Source organism: Agelaius phoeniceus, chromosome 31 (assembly GCF_051311805.1).
Source record: "Agelaius phoeniceus isolate bAgePho1 chromosome 31, bAgePho1.hap1, whole genome shotgun sequence".
In the NCBI taxonomy this organism is placed as follows: Eukaryota; Metazoa; Chordata; class Aves; order Passeriformes; family Icteridae; genus Agelaius; species Agelaius phoeniceus.
In genome coordinates, this window is record NC_135295.1 from 642764 (window position 1) to 663415 (window position 20652).

General features: G+C 55.4%; 1 protein-coding gene across 1 annotated transcript in view; it reads left to right on the plus strand.

Annotated features, from left to right (window-relative positions):
* Nucleotides 1–201: 201 nt before the first annotated feature.
* Nucleotides 202–20652, plus strand: part of LMNA (lamin A/C) — a 28194-nt gene continuing 7743 nt past the window's right edge. Inside the window, exons 1-3 of the mRNA XM_054651124.2 lie at nucleotides 202–700; nucleotides 20169–20325; nucleotides 20470–20595. Coding sequence (XP_054507099.1) covers nucleotides 351–700; nucleotides 20169–20325; nucleotides 20470–20595 — 633 coding nt within the window. The 5' untranslated portion in view covers nucleotides 202–350. The remainder of the gene's footprint in view (nucleotides 701–20168; nucleotides 20326–20469; nucleotides 20596–20652) is intronic.

Consider the following 20652-nt stretch of genomic DNA (forward strand, 5'->3'; position numbering starts at 1 on the left):
CTGGCCAAGTCCCCCCAGTCTGCAATCCAGCCTCTGTCGGGGGAATCTCCCTAGAAAAGCGTGTGGAAGGGGGTTTCCCCGGACCGTGTCCCCTCCCGAGGCCCCTTTACCCAGGAATATTTTCCCAGCCTTTCCTAAGGAAGGGCTGGGACCGATGCGAGTTGTCTCCACCCAGGTTTTGGATAACTCCACCCGCCGCCGCCTCTCAGCTCCTCCTCCCAGTGAACAGCCCAGCTGGGATATAAGCAAGTCACTCAGCCAGCGGGGAGCTGCCGCGACAGCTGGGCGGGTGGCGTGGGACATCGCGCCGTGACCTGAGCCGTGCCCTTCGCCTCCACTCCGCACCCCCGATGGCGACACCTTCGCAAAAAAGGAGCACCCGCAGCGGGGCTTCGGGGACCCCCTTGTCCCCCACCCGCATCACCCGGCTGCAGGAGAAGGAGGATCTGCAGGAGCTCAATGATCGCTTGGCCGTGTACATCGACAAGGTGCGCTCGCTGGAGCTGGAGAACGCCGGCCTGAGGCTCCGCATCACCGAGTCCGAGGAGGTGGTGAGCCGCGAGGTGTCGGGCATCAAGGCTGCCTACGAGTCGGAGCTGGCGGATGCCCGCAAGACCTTGGATTCGGTGGCCAAGGAGAGAGCTCGGCTGCAGCTGGAGCTCAGCAAAGTGCGGGAGGAGCACAAGGAGCTGAAAGCCCGGTGAGTGCCCTGGGGATGGCGGCTGCTGCCGTCATGCTTGGCAGGGAGCCGGGAGGGAGGAAGGAGTGACCCGGAGAGAGGAAAAATCCCTGGCCTGGCCGGGGCTGGGGTGTCTGTGGTAGGGACCATAAGAGGAGAGAAGCTCTCTCGTCATTCCTGCTCTCCTTCCAAGCGCCATCTTTGGCCGGGATGCCCTTGGAGCGGGGATTTGGGAGCAGAGCTGGGCTCGCTTGGGGCAGGGGCTGAGCAGACGCGCTCTGGGCCCCGGGTAGGGTCTGTGTTATGCGGGCTACAAGCGCCGGGCTGGCGGCCCCTCTGCCTTCGTCATGCTGGAGCTATTCCTAAACACGCTCCGGCACAGCCCGGGAAGCGGTGCCAGCCAGCTGGCTCTGTCCTGCCTACGGATTTCGCCTGCTCGTCCTATTTTCCTTTGCTGTCTTTGGCACCGGTTAAAGAACCTGCTCCAGGTTTTTGTTTGCCTTAACCCTCCCTGTGCCAAGCTGCTCCCACCCTGTGGGGTCCCTGGTTTTGGGGGGAAGAAATATGCGGGCAGCGCTCGTGTCCCCCTCCCAGCAGCTGTCACCGGGTGATGTTGAGGCTCCCGTTGAGGCTCGAATTCCTCCGGGCTCGTTTCTTTCCCTCCTTGCCGGCTGAAATGCCCCCCTCGTGGACCCCTCCCTGCTGCCACCGGGTGCCCCTGCCCTCCTCGGGGCTGTCCCCGGTTACCGGCGCAGGTCCCCTGAGGACACGGGGCTCCCTGGCCAATGTCGCTGCTGGCCAAGCAGAGGCTGGCGCTGGGTTTCCCCCGGGCTCTGCCAGCCCGTGCAGAGTCGGGACATGTCCCTGTGGCGCTCAGTTCGCCGAGTGCCGCTCCTTTCCGTCATCACCTTTGGCTCGCAGCCGCCTTCGGGCTGGGCAGCGGCGGGACTGCCCCCTCTTATTCCGTCTGATCTTTTGCCTCTTATTCTGGACTCCTCGTTTCGAGCCTGTACCAAATGAGGCTAAAATTAACTTCCTTAGCAGATGACATAAATATTCTACCTGGGAGGGAGGGAGGGACTGTGCTGCCTGTTGGAGCCGTGTGCGTTTATATTTAGCTTTCTATTTCCCGTGCGCCGCCGCTGCTTCGTCCTCGGATAAAGGCGGTTTGCAGATCCCTGTTCCCGGATCTCGAGGATCCGGATGCTGCTGAGAGGAGGAGCTGAGCTGTCTAAAAGGCTTTTTTTCTGCTTTATGCAAACCCAGAACTATCTTGGCCACGATCTTTCGAGGGCTGGAAAAAATGCCCGGCCCGCAGCCTCGGCTGGAGGGGAGCTGGGAAACGGCTGTGGAATTTTTCCCTGCGCTCCGGGAGCTGCTGTGCTTGAAAGACTGTGCCCCTGAAAGAGTGCCGTGACTCGTGGGGGTTCCCCGAGAGCAGCTTGTGCTCGAGCAATGGGTTTCGGTGGGTTTGGGAGAGCAGCAGGGGCGCGGGCTCGGGGGGCCAGGGGTGTTTCCAGGGCTGTTTCTGTGTTGAGTCACCTCTGAGTCACGGCGCGATGGAAGAGCGGAGATGCGGGGGAAGCCGCTGCTGTTCATTCCTGCCTCTGCTTTGTCCCGTCTTCTTAGGACGCGGTGTGAGGGCTGCTCTCCAACCCCAAAACCCTTACAAGGAGGCTGCAGCTCATTTTGTGTCCCCGGGCACCTGCCCGGTGTGCCGGGGCTGCTCAGAGGGCAGCACAATCGGCTGCTGAGCTGCGATGCTGCTCCTTGTGCTCACTTTGACTGGGGTGTCCCGAACTTTTGGGGCGTGAGGCAACGAGCCCAGCCCCGCGGAGGGGTCAGAGCTGTCGGGGGGATCAGGAGGACCCCGCTGTTGTGACGCTGTTCTCCTCCCTGCCATCCACTTGGGCAGGGATGTGCCCGCTCTGCCGCCTCTCCCCGCCCACCCTGAGCCCTTGTGTCACCCCTGGGGCCGTTTCACCGTCCTTGACACGGTGAGACTTTGGCTAATGAGTAACTGGCAGCTCTCTGCGCCCCTCGCTGTGCCCGTCAGCCCCGGAGAAGCGCGGGTATCTCCCTCAGGGCAGGCTCCCGGCGCTGCGTTATCAGCAGCCGCAGCATCGCCGCTGCCTGGTGCAGGGGTTGTCTGGCCAGCACAGAGGGAGGGCGGGGGGCCGGGATGCCAGGGCATGATGTGACACGGCCCCGGGTGCTGCGTGCTCTGTCTGGGGTGGGGAAAGAGCTGCTGGCTGCAGGGGGACAGGCTGGGCAAACACAGACCAGTCTAACCAGTAGCAGTGCAAGAGCTGCATGGGTGGAGGAGGGTCTGAGAGGAGCTGGGCTGCCTCCCCTCTGCTCCTGGCCAACTGATCTTCTCTTGGGAAAGTTTCCAGTGGGATCTTCCCACTGCCTGTGGTGATCCAGGAGGGGTTTCCCAAAGTGCCCACCTGGCTCTTGGCACAGGGACCCTCAGCAGCCTGATTCTGGTTGTACCCCAGGACAAGGGACCCCTCTGGGCAGTCCTGCCTGTCCTGGTGCCTCTTTTTCCAAGAAAAATGATGGCAGAGAAACGTGCTCCGGCAGTTTTGGTTTGTGACCTCACTCCCAGTGCTGCTTTTCCCCAGCCCTGGATGGCCTCTGGCTATGCTGTGGCCACGCTTCAGGAGAGGCAGAGGGTGTGGGGAGGGTGCCTGGTGACTCAGGGGTGCTGGCAACACCGGCATCGTCCCCTCCCAGACCAGTCTGAAATGCCCCGTCCCTGGTGTCCTCAAGCTTCTGTCCCGTCCTTGGAGGACACCTGGATTCCAGCATGGCACCTCCATGGAGCTGGAGAGATGCTCTGGGAGACCTCCATGGAGCTGGAGAGATGCTCCTGGAGACCTCCATGGGCACCTCCATGGAGCTGGAGAGATGCTCTGTGCTGGGTGCTGCCCATTGCTCCCTCTCCTTACGCTGCCTTCTGACTCACAGGGTGAACAGAGCCACAGCCCCTGCCTTGCTCCATGGGCGTTCATCCCATCCCACAGTGCAGGCCCCAGCCTGGGGACACAGGGGGTGTAGAACACAGCCCTTGGCACCTTCAGTCCCAGGAGAGAGCCCTGAGGAATTCAGTGCCCACTCCATGGGTGACCAGCTCCCCTCTGCAGGCAGGAACCAGCCCTCGTTAGCAGCACACTGATGAGCAATGCCTTCCTGAATTGCAGCCCCTAACCTGATTAAGGCATTGCCTTGGCAGTGCCTCTTCCTCCCTGGCCCTAATGAGGACAAATCTCCCCCCTTGTGGAGGGGGGAGCTCATCCAAGGGCAGAGCCAGGGAGGCAGCCCTGGGATGCCAGGAGGAGAACTCCACAAGCCTTCCCCAGCCCAAGGGGGTTCTGCCCCATGCTTTGTGACCCTCCAGGCAGGAACAGGTAAATGAAACCTGTTCAGTTGAAAAAAAGGGAGGAAAAAGAATTAAGGCTCAGTGCTTCTGGGAGGGGGAGGAGGGAATTGCACTTCCTTCAGCAGCAATGAGCTCGTGCTGGAACATTTTGCGTGGGGTGAAACCTCAGGCTCCTGGGTTTCTCCCCCGTCTGCCTCATGGAATCCCTGCCAGGGAGGGAATGCTTTGGCTGGGAGGAGGCCTTGCCCTTTCTGAGCAAACAAAGAGCAGCTTGTGCAGCTGGGGGATACTTTGGGGGGAGCCATCAGCACAGGGCTGGGCTGATCCAGACCTCTGTGGCCCTCTGGGACCCTCTTAAACACGCCAGCCCCCCTGAATCTGCGGCCCTGTGGACGCACAGGGTGTCCCCTGACACGTGCAGCCAGCAGCTCAGGGTGGCTGGGCATTCCAGCCCTCCTGGCACGCTGCAGGGCTCTGTGGCAAAGCATTTCTTCCAGGAGAAGGTTTTCATTAGTTGTTCCCAGTGGAGAGGAATTCTTGCCTGTGCAAACACCCAGCCCCTCTTTTTCCAAGAAAAAAATTGTGGCAGAGAAACGTGCTCCGGCAGTTTTGGTTTGTGACCTCGCTCCCATTGCTGTGTTTGCCAGCCACAGCTCATGCCCTCACCTTTCCCAGGGATGAGGGGAGTCAGAGGAAATCCTGTTGCCTCAAATATATTTAGGATGAGAGGAAAAAATTAGGACCTCTGGAAAATTAAGGACCTTTTCTTTGGAGCTGGGGATTAAAGAGAAGCGACTGCCAAGAGATTCAGGGCTGTGTTTGGTGTGGGAAGGGATCCATCCCAGCCTGCCTGGTCTCACATGCTGCCACAAGTGTTTTTCAGCCTTGCACGTGTCACTTCACTGTTCAGAATCCCATCAACACTCAAGCTCCAGAGCCCAGAGAACGGGGAGTTCCCCTGTGTGGTGCTCAGGGAGGCAGACAGAGAAGGTGACACAGCCAGGGTGGGACATGTGGGACGGCTGCCAGCTCCTTATTCTGCTGAATTCATGCCCTTTGGGAGGGGTAGTTTCCTTTTGTGCTGCTGGCAGCCAGGAAAGGAGGAAGTCACCAGAGTTCTCCCTCTGGTCCTGGCCAAAATTAGAGCTGTCATGGAGGATTCCCCAGGAAGTGTCAGCCCAGTGGGTTCAGGGTGAGCTGGGAATCACCTCCCACTGTCCTGCCACTTGGCTGCATTACCTGTTTCACCATCCTGCTCTTTGTGAGGTTGTTTGCTGAGCCTGTTCCTTTGTGACCAGCTCAGCATGTTCCCAAACAGCTGAGGCTGGTGCCATGTAAAACCTGTCCCTGCTGACAGCTGCCATCACACAGCACGGTGTCAGGCCTGGCTGCCCACCTGCCTCTGCTCCCTTCCCCTCCCTGCCCAGGCCTGAATGTCCCCAGTGTGAGGCTGAACAACTGTGGGGGCTGGCACGGTCCCCCAGCCCTGCCTGGTGCAGTGGCAGCTGCAGCCCTGGCTGCAGAAACATCTCTGTGACAGCCAGACCCTCATCTACCTTCGAGACATGGGGCAGCCACAGCTTCTCTGAGCAATGCCAGGGCCTCACCACCCTCACAGGGAAGAGTTTCCTCCCAATACCTTGTCTAAATTGTCCTCCCACTTTAAAGTCATTCTGCTTCGCCCAGTCACTCCACAACCTTGATAAGAGTGTAATAAAATCCCCTCATTTTTCCTTGTTCCTGCACATGAAGGATGTCTCAGCATGTCCATGAGCCATGGTGTGGTATCCAGGGCTGTGTGGGTGTTGGGGAAAGCCAAAGGGTGTGGAAGTTGGTTAATGAGGTGCAATGAGCTCAGCCCACAGAGACACCACAAAACCCAGCTGGGGTTGGGACACCTCTGTTCCTGGTGAGGCTGAGTCAACATTTCAGGTTCTCTGTCATAAAGCAATTACCTTTTTCCAGTGAAGGTGAAGGAGCCCTTGGCTTGGGGTGTCCCCCAGGCTGCAGCCAACGCTCTATTTCTGCCTCCCATGGTTAGCAGAGCTGGGAATTGCAGCAACAGCAGGGACAAAGTTCCCCAGCACACAGGGTGGGTGCTGCCCTGCCTGTACTGTACCTTCTTTAATTATGGGGTTGCAACTTGCAGGCGTTGGTGCTGTGTCTCTGCAGAGAGGTGGCAGAGCCAGGTAGGAACAAACATGGGCTCTCCTGAAGCTGCTGAATAACAAACATGGGCTCTCCTGAAGCTGCTGTATAACAAACATGGGCTCTCCTGAAGCTCTAGAATATCAAACATGGGCTCTCCTGAAGCTCTAGAATATCAAACAGGGGCTCTCCTGAAGCTGCTGTATAACAAACATGGGCTCTCCTGAAGCTCTAGAGTAACAAACATGGGCTCTCCTGAAGCTCTAGAATAACAAACATGGGCTCTCCTGAAGCTCTAGAGTAACAAACATGGGCTCTCCTGAAGCTGCTGTATAACAAACATGGGCTCTCCTGAAGCTGCTGAATAACAAACATGGGCTCTCCTGAAGCTCTAGAATATCAAACATGGGCTCTCCTGAAGCTGCTGAATAACAAACACGGGCTCTCCTGAAGCTCTACAATAACAAACACGGGCTCTCCTGTTGAATTTTTCTGTCGGGCTGTGAGTGGCTCACAAGCACCTCTGTAGGAGCAAGGTTCTGATAGCAGAGGTCTCTCCTCCCTCTTGCACAAAAGCCACCTCCAGGCACTTGCTCTGGCTGCTGCTTTGCACACACACACACACACACGTCCTCCTGCCTGTCCTCCTGCCACCCAATCCAGTGCCACCACCCTGGTCAGGCAGAGCTTGGCATGACCACGCTGCAGCTGCAGCGCTCAACTGGAGCTAAGAACTTTCACTTTCTTGTGGTTATTTATTAACAGCTTGCTGACACAGTTTCTCCCTAAAGCCCCCTGCAGTCACATGAGCCCAAGCAAACATCCCAGCTGTTGGTGTGGGGGTGCAAAGTGGGCTCCAAAAGGGGTGGGAGCCCAAAGGAAGCTCTGCCCCTGTGCCCATGGGCACCGAGGGGTGGCCAGCTGCCAGTCCCCTCTTTCCACAGCAGAGCTGCTCCATCCCTGGGATCCTCTACATTCATCTCTTGGATCCTCTCCATCCATCCCTGGGATCCTCTCCATCCATCCCTGGGATCCTCTCCATCCATCCCTTGCCATCCATCCCTGGGATCCTCTCCATCCATCCCTTGGATCCTCTCCATCCATCCCTTGGATCCTCTCCATCCATCCCTGGGATCATCTCCATCCATCCCTTGGATCCTCTCCATCCATCCCTGGGATCATCTCCATCCATCCCTTGGATCTTCTCCATCCATCCCTGGGATCCTCTCCATCCATCCCTGGGATCCTCTCCATCCATCCCTGGGATCCTCTCCATCCATCCCTGGGATCCTCTCCATCCATCCCTGGCATCCTCTCCATCCATCCCTGGGATCATCTCCATCCATCCATCCCTGGGATCCTCTCCATCCATCCATCCCTGGGATCCTCTCCATCCATCCCTGGGATTATCTCCATCCATCCCTGGGATCCTCTCCGTCCATCCCTGGGATCCTCTCCATCCATCCCTGGGATCCTCTCCATCCATCCATCCCTGGGATCCTCTCCATCCATCCCTTGGATCCTCTCCATCCATCCCTGGGATCCTCTCCATCCATCCCTTGGATCCTTTCCATCCATCCCTTGGATCCTTTCCATCCATCCCTTGGATCCTCTCCATCCATCCCTGGGATCCTCTCCATCCATCCCTGGGATCCTCTCCATCCATCCCTGGGATCCTGTCCCTGCTCTCTAGCACCAAACTCTGCCCACACACCACATCCCTCTGCTTTTACCCCTCCCATCTCTTCCTCTCACCGATCCCAATCAACACTCAAACGATTTTTAATCACAGCCAAGGGCTCAAGATAAAACCTCAGGCAATGCAAGAATTTTGAGTGAGAAAAAGAAATAAAATAACTGCCTTCCAACTGTGCCTTTTGTAACAACTCTGACTGAGGAAAAGGAGAGAAAATAACTGTACAGCTTCCTCCAGATGTCAGAAGCTGCTTCTTGACCTGATGCAAATCATTTTTCAATCCTACAAAGCCCTGGTGACAAACAAAGCCCTGGAGCACACCCTGGTCCCACTGCCCGTCTCCCTCTGCAATTAACACTGTTGATGCCACCCAAACAGAGCAGAATCGACTTCTCTCAATTCCAGTCTTCACTAATATCTCATTTTCCATGGCTCCTCTGTGAAGAGCCGTGTGCCCTCCATCACAGCCCCGTGCCAGGGCTCAGGGCAGAGCAGGGAGGTGACTCATGCCCAGCATCTGGCTCTGGGCTGTGCTTTGGGGGGGCCCCCCTGCCCTGCAGCCCAGTTCTGCCCCTTCCTTCCTTCCTGGCACCGTGGCACAGGGCCCAGCAGCACCCTGGGCTGCCAGGATGCTCCCCTGCCAGGCACCAGGCTATACTGGGACAAACTGGGGAGGGTTTCCAAGTTGAGCCTCCGTGTTGGGGTCTTTAGGGGGAAGGGGAGCATTGAGGAGAGCAGCCTCAGCCCTGGCCACTGTGTTTTGCTGTTTGGGTGCCTACCAGGCCCCGTTTTCAGGGCAGAGATGCTGCTTTGTGCCAGTTCCAGGGCAAAAAAACCCAGATTGGGGTGGGTTTGGGTGGTGGGTGTGTGGTGGGCAGGTGAGGCTGGGCAGGAAGGACCTGGTGGGGAGGCTGGAGCATCTCACGGTGCTCCTGCTCACGGGCAGTCCCGTGCAAGCAGCAATTGGGGTTAAATTGTGCTTTCTAGGGATGCCACAACTGCAGCCCTCGCTCTGGGGAAGTGCTGATTTCCTGCCCACGTGCCAAGCAGGTCTGGGCTCCGTGGTAGCCCTGCACAAGGCACAGTGCAGAAGGCACCTTGGTGGCTGCCCATCCCTGTGCTGAGCCGCGTTTTCCTGCTGGAATCCCATCCCCATCCATCCCCAGAGCCACCCCAGCAGCAGCTGGAGCTCCCGGTGCCGGCAGTGACTCGCTGCAGCCGCCGCCACATGCAAACAGACCCTGTGGGCAATGTAAACACCTTGTGTGCCTTTATCTGCTGCTGGATCCGGCTAGCAAAGCCTTCTGCTCCCGGGAGAATGCGTGGCATCTGCACCCAACAATCCCCTGCTTTGTTTCTTAAGCAAATGTTGCTGGCCAGAAGCTTTGCGTACCCAATTTATGAAAAACGGGGCGAGCTGCTGCTGCTTCTGAAGAGAAAAAGGAGGCCTTGAACTCATCCCCTGCTCTGCCTCTCTTGCCTCCTTTCTGCCTTGTCCCACCTTGCACAGGTTTCCATTGTGGATCAGGATGCAGCAGGTACAGGGTGACATCCTCATCCCTTCCCACCCCATTTTGGGCTCAAGAGCTGCACATGAGGGCAGAGGGAAGGAGTTACAGCCACATCTGCACAGTGGCAGCGTGTTTCCTTGCTGCTGGGGCTGTTTTACCTCTCTTGCCTCCTTTCTGCCTTGTCCCAGCTTGCACAGGTTTCCATTGTGGATCAGGATGCAGCAGGTACAGAGCGACATCCTCACCCTTCCCACCCCATTTTGGGCTCAGGAGCTGCACATGAGAGCAGAGGGAAGTGAGTTACAGCCACATCTGCACAGTGGCAGCGTGTTTCCCTGCTGCTGGGGCTGGTTTTCCTCTCTTGGCTCCTTTCTGCCTTGTCCCAGCTGACACAGGGCCCTGTTTCCATTGTGGATCAGGATGCAGCAGGTACAGAGCGACCTCCTCATCCTTCCCACCCCTCTTTGGGCTCAAGAGCTGCACAGGGGAAGGGATTTGTAGCCACATCTGCACAGTGGCAGCGTGTTTCCTTGCTGTTGGGGCTGTTTTACCTCTCTTGCCTCCTTTCTGCCTTGTCCCACCTTGCACAGGTTTCCATTGTGGATCAGGTGCAGCAGGTACAGGGTGACATCCTCATCCTTCCCACCCCACTTTGGGCTCAGGAGCTGCACATGAGGGCAGAGGGAAGGGATTTGTAGCCACATCTGCACAGTGGCAGCGTGTTTCCTTGCTGCTGGGGCTGGGATTGCCTCCCTGGCATTGCATCCCTGCTGCACATCCTGGCTGTGTCACCAGCTCCCAGCTCAACACCAGTTTAGGGTTGTTTTCCCCCACTGCTCCTGTCCTGAAGGCATGACTAACACAGTGACTCAGCTCCCTGTTTTTAACTTCTTTTGTAAGGCTCCCACCGTGCCCAATCTCCCAGGGAAACACCGGGAATCTCTGCTTTGTCTTCATGCTTTGAGGTGCTGGTTTATGGGTTTGGGATGTGTTGGAGTGAACGGAATGTTCTGGGGCTTCCCTGGAGGGGCAGCACTCAGAGCTGCTCTGGGTGGGAAAAAAAAAAACCCCAAACCCACAACTTTACCATTAAGTTTTAGCTCAATTATTCAAAAGCTTTTGCTTTTGCTGTGTTTGGAGTAAGATAATCAAGGCTGGGCAAAACTCCTTCTACTTCATCCAGTCCAAAGCTTAATTGTTAATTTGTTATTACTTAATTGTGTAATTTAACCATATTTATGGTACAAATCTGACTCGTTAAAACGGTGAGTGTTCAGAGTAGTGGCATCAAGACTTGGAATTTCATTCTTCCCTCCTCTTCCCAAAGGCTTTGGCTTTAGTCAGCAATAGACAGCACTGCAAACCGTTAGCAAATCCTGGATTGGGAAAAACAAGCTGACAACGCCCTCGAGCACATGGTGGGGGTTTTTGGGGCTGTCCTGTGCAGGAGTTGAAATCTGTGCTCCTTGTGGGTCCCTTCCAACTGAGAATATTCCATGATCTCAAAGCTTTTTTTTCTCACTGAAATCTTGCCCTCAGAAGGTGGATTTGAGCAGTGTGGAAGGTGGTGTATTAACATATTTGAGTTGTGTCTAAAAAAATTCACTTTCCAGCTCAGCTTTCGTTAGCAAGTTTATTTTTTTCTTGATAAAGGGTATTATTGCTTTAATCTATATTTAGGATGGTTCAATCCCAGGCCATCAAGTGTCTTGTAGCTGACCCAATTCATGATTTCATGGCAAGCTAGGAAAAGGCAGGCTGGCCTGTTTGGAGTGCATGGGTTTGGGTTGTGCTGAGCCTGGGCTGCAGTGGGGTTGGCCAATGTTTGATCTTGGTGTTCTGAGAAGTTGAGATGTTCAGGTTCATAAAGGCATAAAATCAAATAATAATTCAGGTTGGCTCCAAGATCATTGACTTCCCCCAAAGGCCACCACTAAGCCCTGTCCCCAAATGCCACATCCACCTGTCTGTTAAATCTCTCCAGGAAGGGGGAAGCTCCACCACTGCCCTGGGCAGCCTGTTCAGGTGCTTGGTGATTTTTTCCAGTGGAAAATGCAGTTTTTCCAAGCAAGGAAACCCCAGGCTCAACCCCCTCAGGACCTGCACAGACACGGGCCAGGTTTTCTCAATGCCTTGTAATCCCCAAGCTCTTCAGGACCAGCTCTGCTAACAGACCTGGGACTGGGCCAGCTGTGCTAAATCAAGTTTCAACTGGCAGCACTTTGCACGTCCCCCCAGGCTGGTTCCAGGTAACCCAGGGCTTGGTGGCAGAATTCCCCACAGGGACACCCTGCCCTCATTTTGCTGGGCTCCCTGTGCTGCCCCCAGCACTGGGGACTCCAGGGCTGATCCTCCTCGCGCTTTGCATCTTCTTTGCATCTGTCTCCCTCTCTTTGCATTGCTGCACCCTGGAAAAGCTTTTGGCAGGGAGCTGAGAAAAGGAGCTGGTGGGTAACAGGGGGTCCCAAGCTGCCAGAGGGTCTCCCAGACAGCCAGGATCTGGCAGGCACAAAACTGGGGTGTTGTGATGCATATTCCAAGCTGGGACACTTGTGCATGAAGGGCAAGTCCTGCTCTTTGTGCAGAGGCTCAGATTTATGCCTGACACAAACCTCTCCCAAAACCACAACGTGGGGCCATGGAAAACCAAATCCTTCCCATTCCCCTGATGACTCCCACGTGGCAAAAGGGCAAAACCCCCTTTTCCAGCTCTGGAACCCCCTCCAAACCCAGGGGCTGTTACTGTGGGGGACTCAGCCCAAGCAGCAGAAGCAGCAGCGTCAGTTGGTGATTTGGGATTTCCATTTGAGCTGCTGGTGAGTCACCAGCTGGCGTGACAGCCTGGACAGGGAGTGAGCCACTCTGGGGCTCCCCAGCCAGCACTGAGCTGCAGCATTGTTAATTCTGAACAATTAATATTCTGTTTATTGTCAGAAAAGTGCTCGGAGCTCTTGAGCAGAGCGTGGCTGTTGTGGTGCTGCTGAGGCTGAAGTGCTTCTCCCGTGGCAGGAAGGGAGGGTGAAGGGTGACAGGTCTTTGTTCTGCTGCATCCAGGAGGAGAAAAGCTTCTCCAGACCTTCAGAGGGACGTGTGTGGCTGATTCCTGAGGGTGTCAGCATGGTCAGGTGTGCACCCACAGCCTCCAGGTGATGTGCTCCTGCTGATGGGAGCTGTGGAGGGACAGGAGCAGCTTGGATTTGGGGAATCCTAGACAGGGGGGTCTGTTTGCCTCTCCATGAAAGGCTTTGTCCTGGTTCCCAATGAAGCAGCAGTTTTGGTTCATTTTAAGCTCATTTTAAGCAGCAGTTTTGGTTGATTTTAAGAACATCTTGGATTTGGGGAATCCTAGACAGGGGGGTCTGTTTGCCTCCCCATGAAAGGCTTTGTCCTGGTTCCCAACGAAGCAGCAGTTTTGGTTCATTTTAAGCTCATTTTAAGCTCATTTTAAGCAGCACTTTTGGTTCATTTTAAGCTCATTTTAAGCTCATTTTAAGCAGCAGTTTTGGTTCATGTTAAGAACATCTTGGGTTCGGGGAATCCTAGACAGGGGGGTCTGTTTGCCTCCCCACGAAAGGCTTTGTCCTGGTTCCCAATGAAGCAGCAGTTTTGGTTCATTTTAAGCTCATTTTAAGCAGCAGTTTTGGTTGATTTTAAGAACATCTTGGATTTGGGGAATCCTAGACAGGGGGGTCTGTTTGCCTCCCCATGAAAGGCTTTGTCTTGGTTCCCAACAAAGCAGCAGTTTTGGTTCATTTTAAGCTCATTTTAAGCTCATTTTAAGTTCATTTTAAGCAGCACTTTTGGTTGATTTTAAGAACATCTTGGATTTGGGGAATCCTAGACAGGGGGGTCTGTTTGCCTCCCCATTGAAGGCTTTGTCTTGGTTCCCAACAAAGCAGCAGTTTTGGTTCATTTTAAGCTCATTTTAAGCAGCAGTTTTGGTTCAATTTAAGCTCATTTTAAGCAGCAGTTTTGGTTCATTTTAAGCTCATTTTAAGCAGCAGTTTTGGTTGATTTTAAGAACATCTTGGATTTGGGGAATCCTAGACAGGGGGGTCTGTTTGCCTCCCCATGAAAGGCTTTGTCCTGGTTCCCACCGAAGCAGCAGTTTTGGTTCATTTTAAGGGCGCAATGAGAGGCCAGATCCCGATCCCAGGAGGGGAAGCCCAGCTCCTGGGAGGTGCCAGTGAGCTCTTTGTGCTCCACAGGGGCCGTGTGGAGCTGGACAAGCCCCTCAGCCCCATGGCCATGAGTGCATCAGGAGCGTGTGGCAGGGCCGGCGCTGACCCTGGCACCGGGAGGGGTCCTTGGCACCACCGGTGCCAGATGTGGGAGCTGTTTCCATGCCCACAGCTGGTGCTGGCATGCCCAGCTGCCTCTGGTGCCCCACAGGATGCTGGCTCCGTGCAGACACTGTCCTTGCTGTGCATCATGCTGGCTATTTGCAGCTCCCCTGCATGGAGACCAGCCCGTGTTTATCCTGGTGATTTGGCAGAGCTGCTGCGGCACAGATGAGTCAGAAGCTGGGAGAAGCTGCTTTGCCACATTCCCATTGCCCTGCTGCAGGGCTTTTCCAGCTCTGCCTCTCCTCATCCTGTGGGGCCCTGCTCTCTGGGGTGGGGGCACAATCCTTGAAGGGGAAACAGCCCCTGGGAGTGGGGAGCAATGCCTGCAGTGGGGTGATGGTCCCTGGCATGGCTGTGACACGGTGCCACGTGTGACATGGAGCACACACAGGGTCTCAGCTGTGTTTCCTGAAGAAGCCTATAACACAAGAGAGACTCCTCACTCCCTGATGAACTGAGAATTGATTATCTAAAGGGTGGTGATGGACTGAGAGTTAGTGATCTGAGAGATAGATGTGCTGGAAATTTGGTGAGGGGAGGAGGAATGGTTTTTTTGGAAGGTTTTCATTCTTTCTGTGTGGTTTTTTTTTCTTTTTTTTTTTTTTTTTTTACATATAGCTGTAGGTTAATAAAGTTTTCTCCTCTTGATCCCTAAGCTGGAGCCTGCTTTGCTCTGCTCCTGGTCACATCTCACAGCAGACACCAGGGACGATGCATTTTCATGGGGACACTGGCATTGTGCCAGCGTCCAACCATGGCAGTGTGGTGACCCTGGCACACATCCCTGGCACTGGAGGCAGTGCCACGGAGAGCAGCCTGCCCAAGGTGGAGCAAAGCAGATTTCCTGGGTCCTCCCAGCGATCTGGGCACACACTGCCCCTCCTTCCCAAGCTGTAAATGTGTGAAAGCCTTTCCTGGGATAGCCAGGAGCTGGCAGCTGTGGGCCCTGGCAGCCAGGTGGGACTGAGACCTGCAGGCTGGGCCTCCCAAATCATGGATTTGCAGAGCTCCATGAAGATTTGTGGATGGGGCAGGAGCCAGCGAGTTCCCTGAGCTGGCAGCTTTTCCAGGGTGGGGCAGCTGCCGTTGGGAGGCAGGGAAGGAGGGGATCTGTGCCTCTGCAAGCTCCATCCCACTCATTGATCCTCTCCCAGTGCACAAAGCTCAGTGCTGCCCATGCTTCAGCGACACTTGTGGGGATCAATAGTGGAGAGGGAAACCAAAGAGTGTTTCCTGAAAATGCACTGAGTGGGCTCTGGCATCTCAGGGAGGGCTGGCACCTCTCCAGCAGCCTGGTGGGCTCATGCCTGGAGCTGCTCCAACAACTCTGGCCTGCCTTGACTTTTCCAGAGGGAGAGCCCAGACCTGCCAGGTTTCCTGGCTGGGGTTTTTGGGGCAGAGAAGGGGGGAGCAGTAGCAGATGCAGCTCAGTGGGGCTGTCCCTGAGCCCCCTCTGACTTCACAGCCTCGTGTCTGTCTGTGCTGAGCGCAGCCAGAGCAGATCCAACTTTCCATTAACATTTGGATTTTCTGGCAGCTCAGCTGCAATTTTCAATCTTTTTTTTTTTTTTCCCTTCTTCCTGCTTTTAAAAGCTAAAAATAAAATGTCTTGAGGCCCCTTTTCCCTCCATCTTTTCTCCTGAGACATTTGTTTCTTGGGGATTTGATGCCTCTGTTGTTTTTTCTCCTCTTGGATTGTGTTCACCCGTGGCTCTCGCAGCACAGGGGATCAAATCCTGTGGGATTTGGAGGCACCCAGCCCTCCAGAATGAGTCTCTGCTTCCCCTTTCACTGGGGAATTTGGGATCTTGTAGGCTCTGGCAGAGACCAGTGAAACCCTCTGGGGAGGAGGAGGAAGGTCTGCCTTCGTCCTCCTCTCCAGGGAAGTGGGAGTGACACAGCTGCCATGGAAGTTTTTATTTTTAGCCCAGCGCCAGCTGGAGCCCGTGAGGCTTCCCTGGAATAAAAGCAGGACCTGAGGGCAGGAGAGGGGAAAACTCAAACCTTGGCTGGGCTGGAGCAGGGATCACCAGGGCTGGCCTGAAGTGGTTGGGGTCCCCATAGCCAGAGAGGACTCACCCGTGTGCTGATTCCTTATCCAGAGGCTGCTGCCACCTTTGGGGTCAGGGTGTGTGTGGAGGGAGCATGGGGGAGATGCTCAGGGCCCAGGGAGCCTGACTGGACCCCCCAGAACAGAGGACAGGAGAGGATTTGTGTCTCAGCTCAGCCTGGTGAGCTCCAGGCTCCTGGTTCTCCTCCTCACACTGGAACCCAGAGCTGAGCACAGGAGGCTTCTGAGCAAAAGGGATTTGTCTTTGAGGCTGGGCTTTCCAGGCCTTGATGCCCAGAGCCCTGGATGCTTCTGGTCCCTGGAGAGGCAAATCTGCTGCAGGCACCAGTGTAACCCTCAGTGTTTTTCCCTCTGTTTGTCCCTGGTTAATGGAACTGCTGTCCCTTGAAAGAGTGACACCATCCAGGTCGTGCTGGAGCCCCATCCCAACGAGCCAGAGTCCTCCAGCTGTACCCAAACCCTCAGGGATGAGCAAAAAGCAGCAGGAAACCCCCAGGGATGAGCAGAGAGCAGCAGGAAAACCCCAGGGATGAGCAGAGAGCAGCAGGAAAACCCCAGGGATGAGCAGAGAGCAACCCCAAACCCCAGGGATGAGCAGAGAGCAGCCCCAAGCCCCAGGGATGAGCAGAGAGCAGCCCCAAGCCCCAGGAATGAGGAGGACCCCAAACCCCAAGGATGAGCAGAGAGCAGCCCCAAGCCCCAGGGATGAGGAGGACCCCAAACCCCAGGGATGAGGAGGACCCCAAGCCCCAGGGGTGAGGAGCAGCCCCAAACCCCAGGGATGAGCAGAGAGCAGCCCCAAACCCCAGGAATGAGGAGGACCCCAAACCCCAGGGATGAGGAGCAGCCCCAAGCCCCAGGGATGAGGAGCAGCTCCAAATTCCAGGGATGAGGAGGACCCCAAGCCCCAGGGATGAGGAGGACCCCAAACCCCAGGGATGAGCAGAGAGCAGCCCCAAACCCCAGGGATGAGGAGCAGCCCCAAACCCCAGGGATGAGGAGAGAGCAGCAGAAAAACCCCAGGGATGAGGAGAAGCCCCAAACCCCAGGGATGAGCAGAGAGCAGCAGGAAAACCCCAGGGATGAGCAGAGAGCAGCCCCAAACCCCAGGGATGAGGAGCAGCCCCAAACCCCAGGGATGAGGAGCAGCCCCAAACCCCAGGGATGAGGAGGACCCCAAACCCCAGGGATGAGGAGCAGCCCCAAGCCCCAGGGATGATCAGAAGCCCCAAAAACCCCGGGATGAGGAGGACCCCAAACCCCAGGGATGAGGAGCAGCCCCATCACTCCTCAGGAAGGACAGGGCTGCTCCCCACCAGCCGTGCTGGGGTGGCCACGCTGGCCACGGGGCTGAGCCAGGGCCAGATGGGAAAACTCAGCGAGCCTTGGAGCAGCCTGGGACCCACTCCCAGCTGGCATTCTTGTCCTGTGAGTCACTGGCACCAAAGGAGGGGGTTGGACAGGAAAGAGCTCCAGCAGCAAATGAGACTGTGGTTTACTGGAAAAGAGGGACCAGCAGCGTTTCTTGGTCAGTTATTCCTCCGTGGGCAAAATTCCAAATTCTCTAGACTGCTGAAATGCTATTTAGACATAAAAGAGGCTGGTTTATGGAATTTATGGGCTATGAAATCATACTCTGTGCATAGCATTGAGACCCTCTTACCTGAGAGCCCCAAACATTAAAATATGAAAATCCCACCACAGATACGTTCTAGAATTCAGTACAGACCCAACGCGTTACACTGAGCCCTTTGCACCACAATAAAGAGTGTTCTGGGCTGGGAAAGGAGCTCTCAGAAATTGAGAGAGAGGCAGAATACAGATCTTCACTCACTTCCAAGAAAAAGTCTGCAAGCTGCTCCTGGATTCCCAGAGACCCTTGGGCTCTGCTTTTCCTGACAGCAGCACTTTGAGTGATTCTGAATTTTGTTACTGTACGTGTAGGAATTGTGGGGTTTTTTGTTTGTTTTTTTTTTTTTTTTTAACTGTACTTAAGTGGAATTCCTGCTCTTTTAACATGGAATATCCTGGGATTTGAAGGGAGGTTTGCACTTAAAAACAGTAGCCTGGGATTTTGAAACCCGGGCTTTTGAAACCCAAAATAACAGAAGAACTTCTCAGGGCGGGAAACAAAACGAAATGCAGGAAAATCTGCTGCTGGCCAATGCAGGAGCTTCCAACATCCCTCCCCTGCGAGTCTGGGAGCGCCGTCCCGCCTCTCCTGGCTCTGCTCCTGGTGCTCTGGGATGGGCTCTGGGCGCTGCCATGGATGGGCCGAGTGCTTCAGCCACTCCCTGGGTTTGTCACCGCCGTGTCCCAGCCCTGGTGCTCCCTCCTGGCCCCACGAGGGGGTGACAGTCCCAGCCCGGGCTTGCTGGGGAGCCCTTGGGTGTTTTCTTTTTATAGGAGCGACCGAAATAGCTTCAGGCTGTGTTTTGGTGCGCAGTCAGATCAGGTTCCCCGGTCACACGGCGGGGATGAGGAGTGGCTGGAACAGAGAGAGGGGCCAGGATGGTGGGTGGGGATGGCAGAGGTGGGGCTGGGGGGATGAGGCACCACAGCTCCGCGTCCACTGAGCACCAGCTGAGCTCAGTGGGAGCCCAGGGCATCCCTCTGGCTGTCCAGAACGGCCAAGACCCCTGTCACAGGCATCTCTCGTGGAAAATCCTTTCCTTAGGGTTTTTTCCTCCTGAGAAGCTGGGGAACAAAATGTAACCAATGGTTATCTGCTGCTGTGGAATGCAACAGGTGCATCTGGGATTGGGCTCATGTGGTTGTTTCTAATTAATGGCCAATCACAGCCCAGCTGGCTCAGACTCTCTGTTCGAGCCCCAAACCTTTGTTATCATTCCTTCCTATTCTATTCTTAGCCAGCCTTCTGATGAAATCCTTTCTTCTATTCTTTTAGTATAGTTTTAATGTAATATATATAATAAAATAATAAATCAAACCTCCTGAAACATGGAGTCAGATCCTCATCCCTTCCCTCATCCTGGGACCCCTGTGAACACGGTCACAGACCCCTGCCAGGGGCTCAGAGCCCAAAACACCTGTGGTTTTGATTATTTGACCCATGGAGCAAATGACCAACCTTGTATGAAGATCAGCAAGCCACGACAGTTTAGGTAGAATATTAGTGAAGTTATCACGGGGCGGAAAAGTCGATTTTGGGGTTTTTGGTATGGGGGTTCAGGGGGCAAGATGGAGGGAACTGGGCATGTCCAGCCTTTCTCCTTCTTCTTCTTGGTCTCTGTCTTCTGCTGTGATGGTGGCACTTTTGGATTGGTTTAGAGTAGAAGCTCAGTGTCTAACATGGGTGATAGGTATTGGGAAGTAATTGTAAATATTGTACAGGTAGTTTTTAGTATAAAGACATAACCCTGCCCTGGGGGCAGGCAGAGTGCCTGGAACTGCCCTGCTGGATGGGCCTCAGCAGGGCAGGAGAAAATTTTTTATAGATAAGACACAATAAACAACCTTGAGATTGAGAACTGAAGAGTTCCAACTCATTCTTCAACAGCCAGGCTGGGAAAAGAGACTTTTACCATTTCTGGGGGTGCCAGGGAGTTGCAGTGTCCCACCACCCTGCCCAGCACACGGGGCCAGGCCAGCCCCAGCCTCTCAGCCCTGCTCTCCTGCCGTGCTGTGGGTGTGCAGATTGCACCTGGGTGCTGCAGCCTGGCCCTCCTCCTGCCCTGCCCGTCATCCCCAGCCCTTCCTGCTTCCCAGTGTCCCAGCCAGGGCTGGCTGTGCTGGCTGGGATGTGCTGCTCCTCTTGTGGGTGGTTCTTAGGGACAGCAGTGCAGCCCTTTTGGGAGTGATCAGAGGGGAGCTGCAGTGACACTCTTTGTGCTCGGGGTGCAGTGCAAAGGCTTTTCTGAGAACAGCCCTGAGGAGAAGAACTGGGAGGTTTTGGTGGATGAGAAGTTTGATGAGGCCTTAGAGTCTCTTTCAGTACTTAGAGGGACTAGAAAGTTTTGAGAGGGATTTCAGACAAGGGTATGCAGTGACAGGACAGGGGGAAGCCATTCCCCTGCCAGAGAGCAGGGATGGATGGGATATTGGGAACAAATTCTTCCCTGTGACGGTGGTGGGGCCCTGGCACAGGTTGCCCAGAGCAGCTGTGGCTGCCCCTGGATCCCTGGAGGTGTTCCAGGCCAGGTTGGACAGGGCTTGGAGCAACCTGGGATAGTGAAAGATGTCCCTGCCCATGGCAGGGTGTGGAACTAGATAAGCCTTAAGGTCCCTTTGAACCAAAGCAGCTCCACAATTTCCTGATGACTGTGATTATTCCTGCTGTGCCACTCACCTGTGCCACCCTTTGCCTTGCAGGAATGCCAAGAAGGAAGGGGACCTGCTGACTGCCCAGGCACGCCTTAAGGATGTGGAGGCTTTGCTTAACTCCAAGGAGGCTGCACTCTCCACGGCCCTGGGTGAGAAGAGGAATCTGGAAAATGAAGTGCGGGACCTGAGGGGACAGGTGGCCAAGGTGAGCAGCGGCAGCTGAGCCAAGGATCCCTTTTTACCCCCCTGCCTGGGGCTGCCTGGGGCTGTGGGGCAGATGCAGTTGGGTGGTGGGTCCCCAGCAATGCCCAGAGCCCTCTGTGATGTTCCTTCTCCATCCCCCTGGCAGCTGGAAAGTGCCTTGGGCGAAGCCAAGAAGCAGCTGCAGGATGAGATGCTGCGGCGTGTGGATGCCGAGAACCGGCTGCAGACCCTGAAGGAGGAGCTGGAATTCCAGAAGAACATCTACAGCGAGGTGAGCTGTGAGGTGCTGCCACATCACAGGGCTGGGATCACCCCCTGGCTGTGCTGT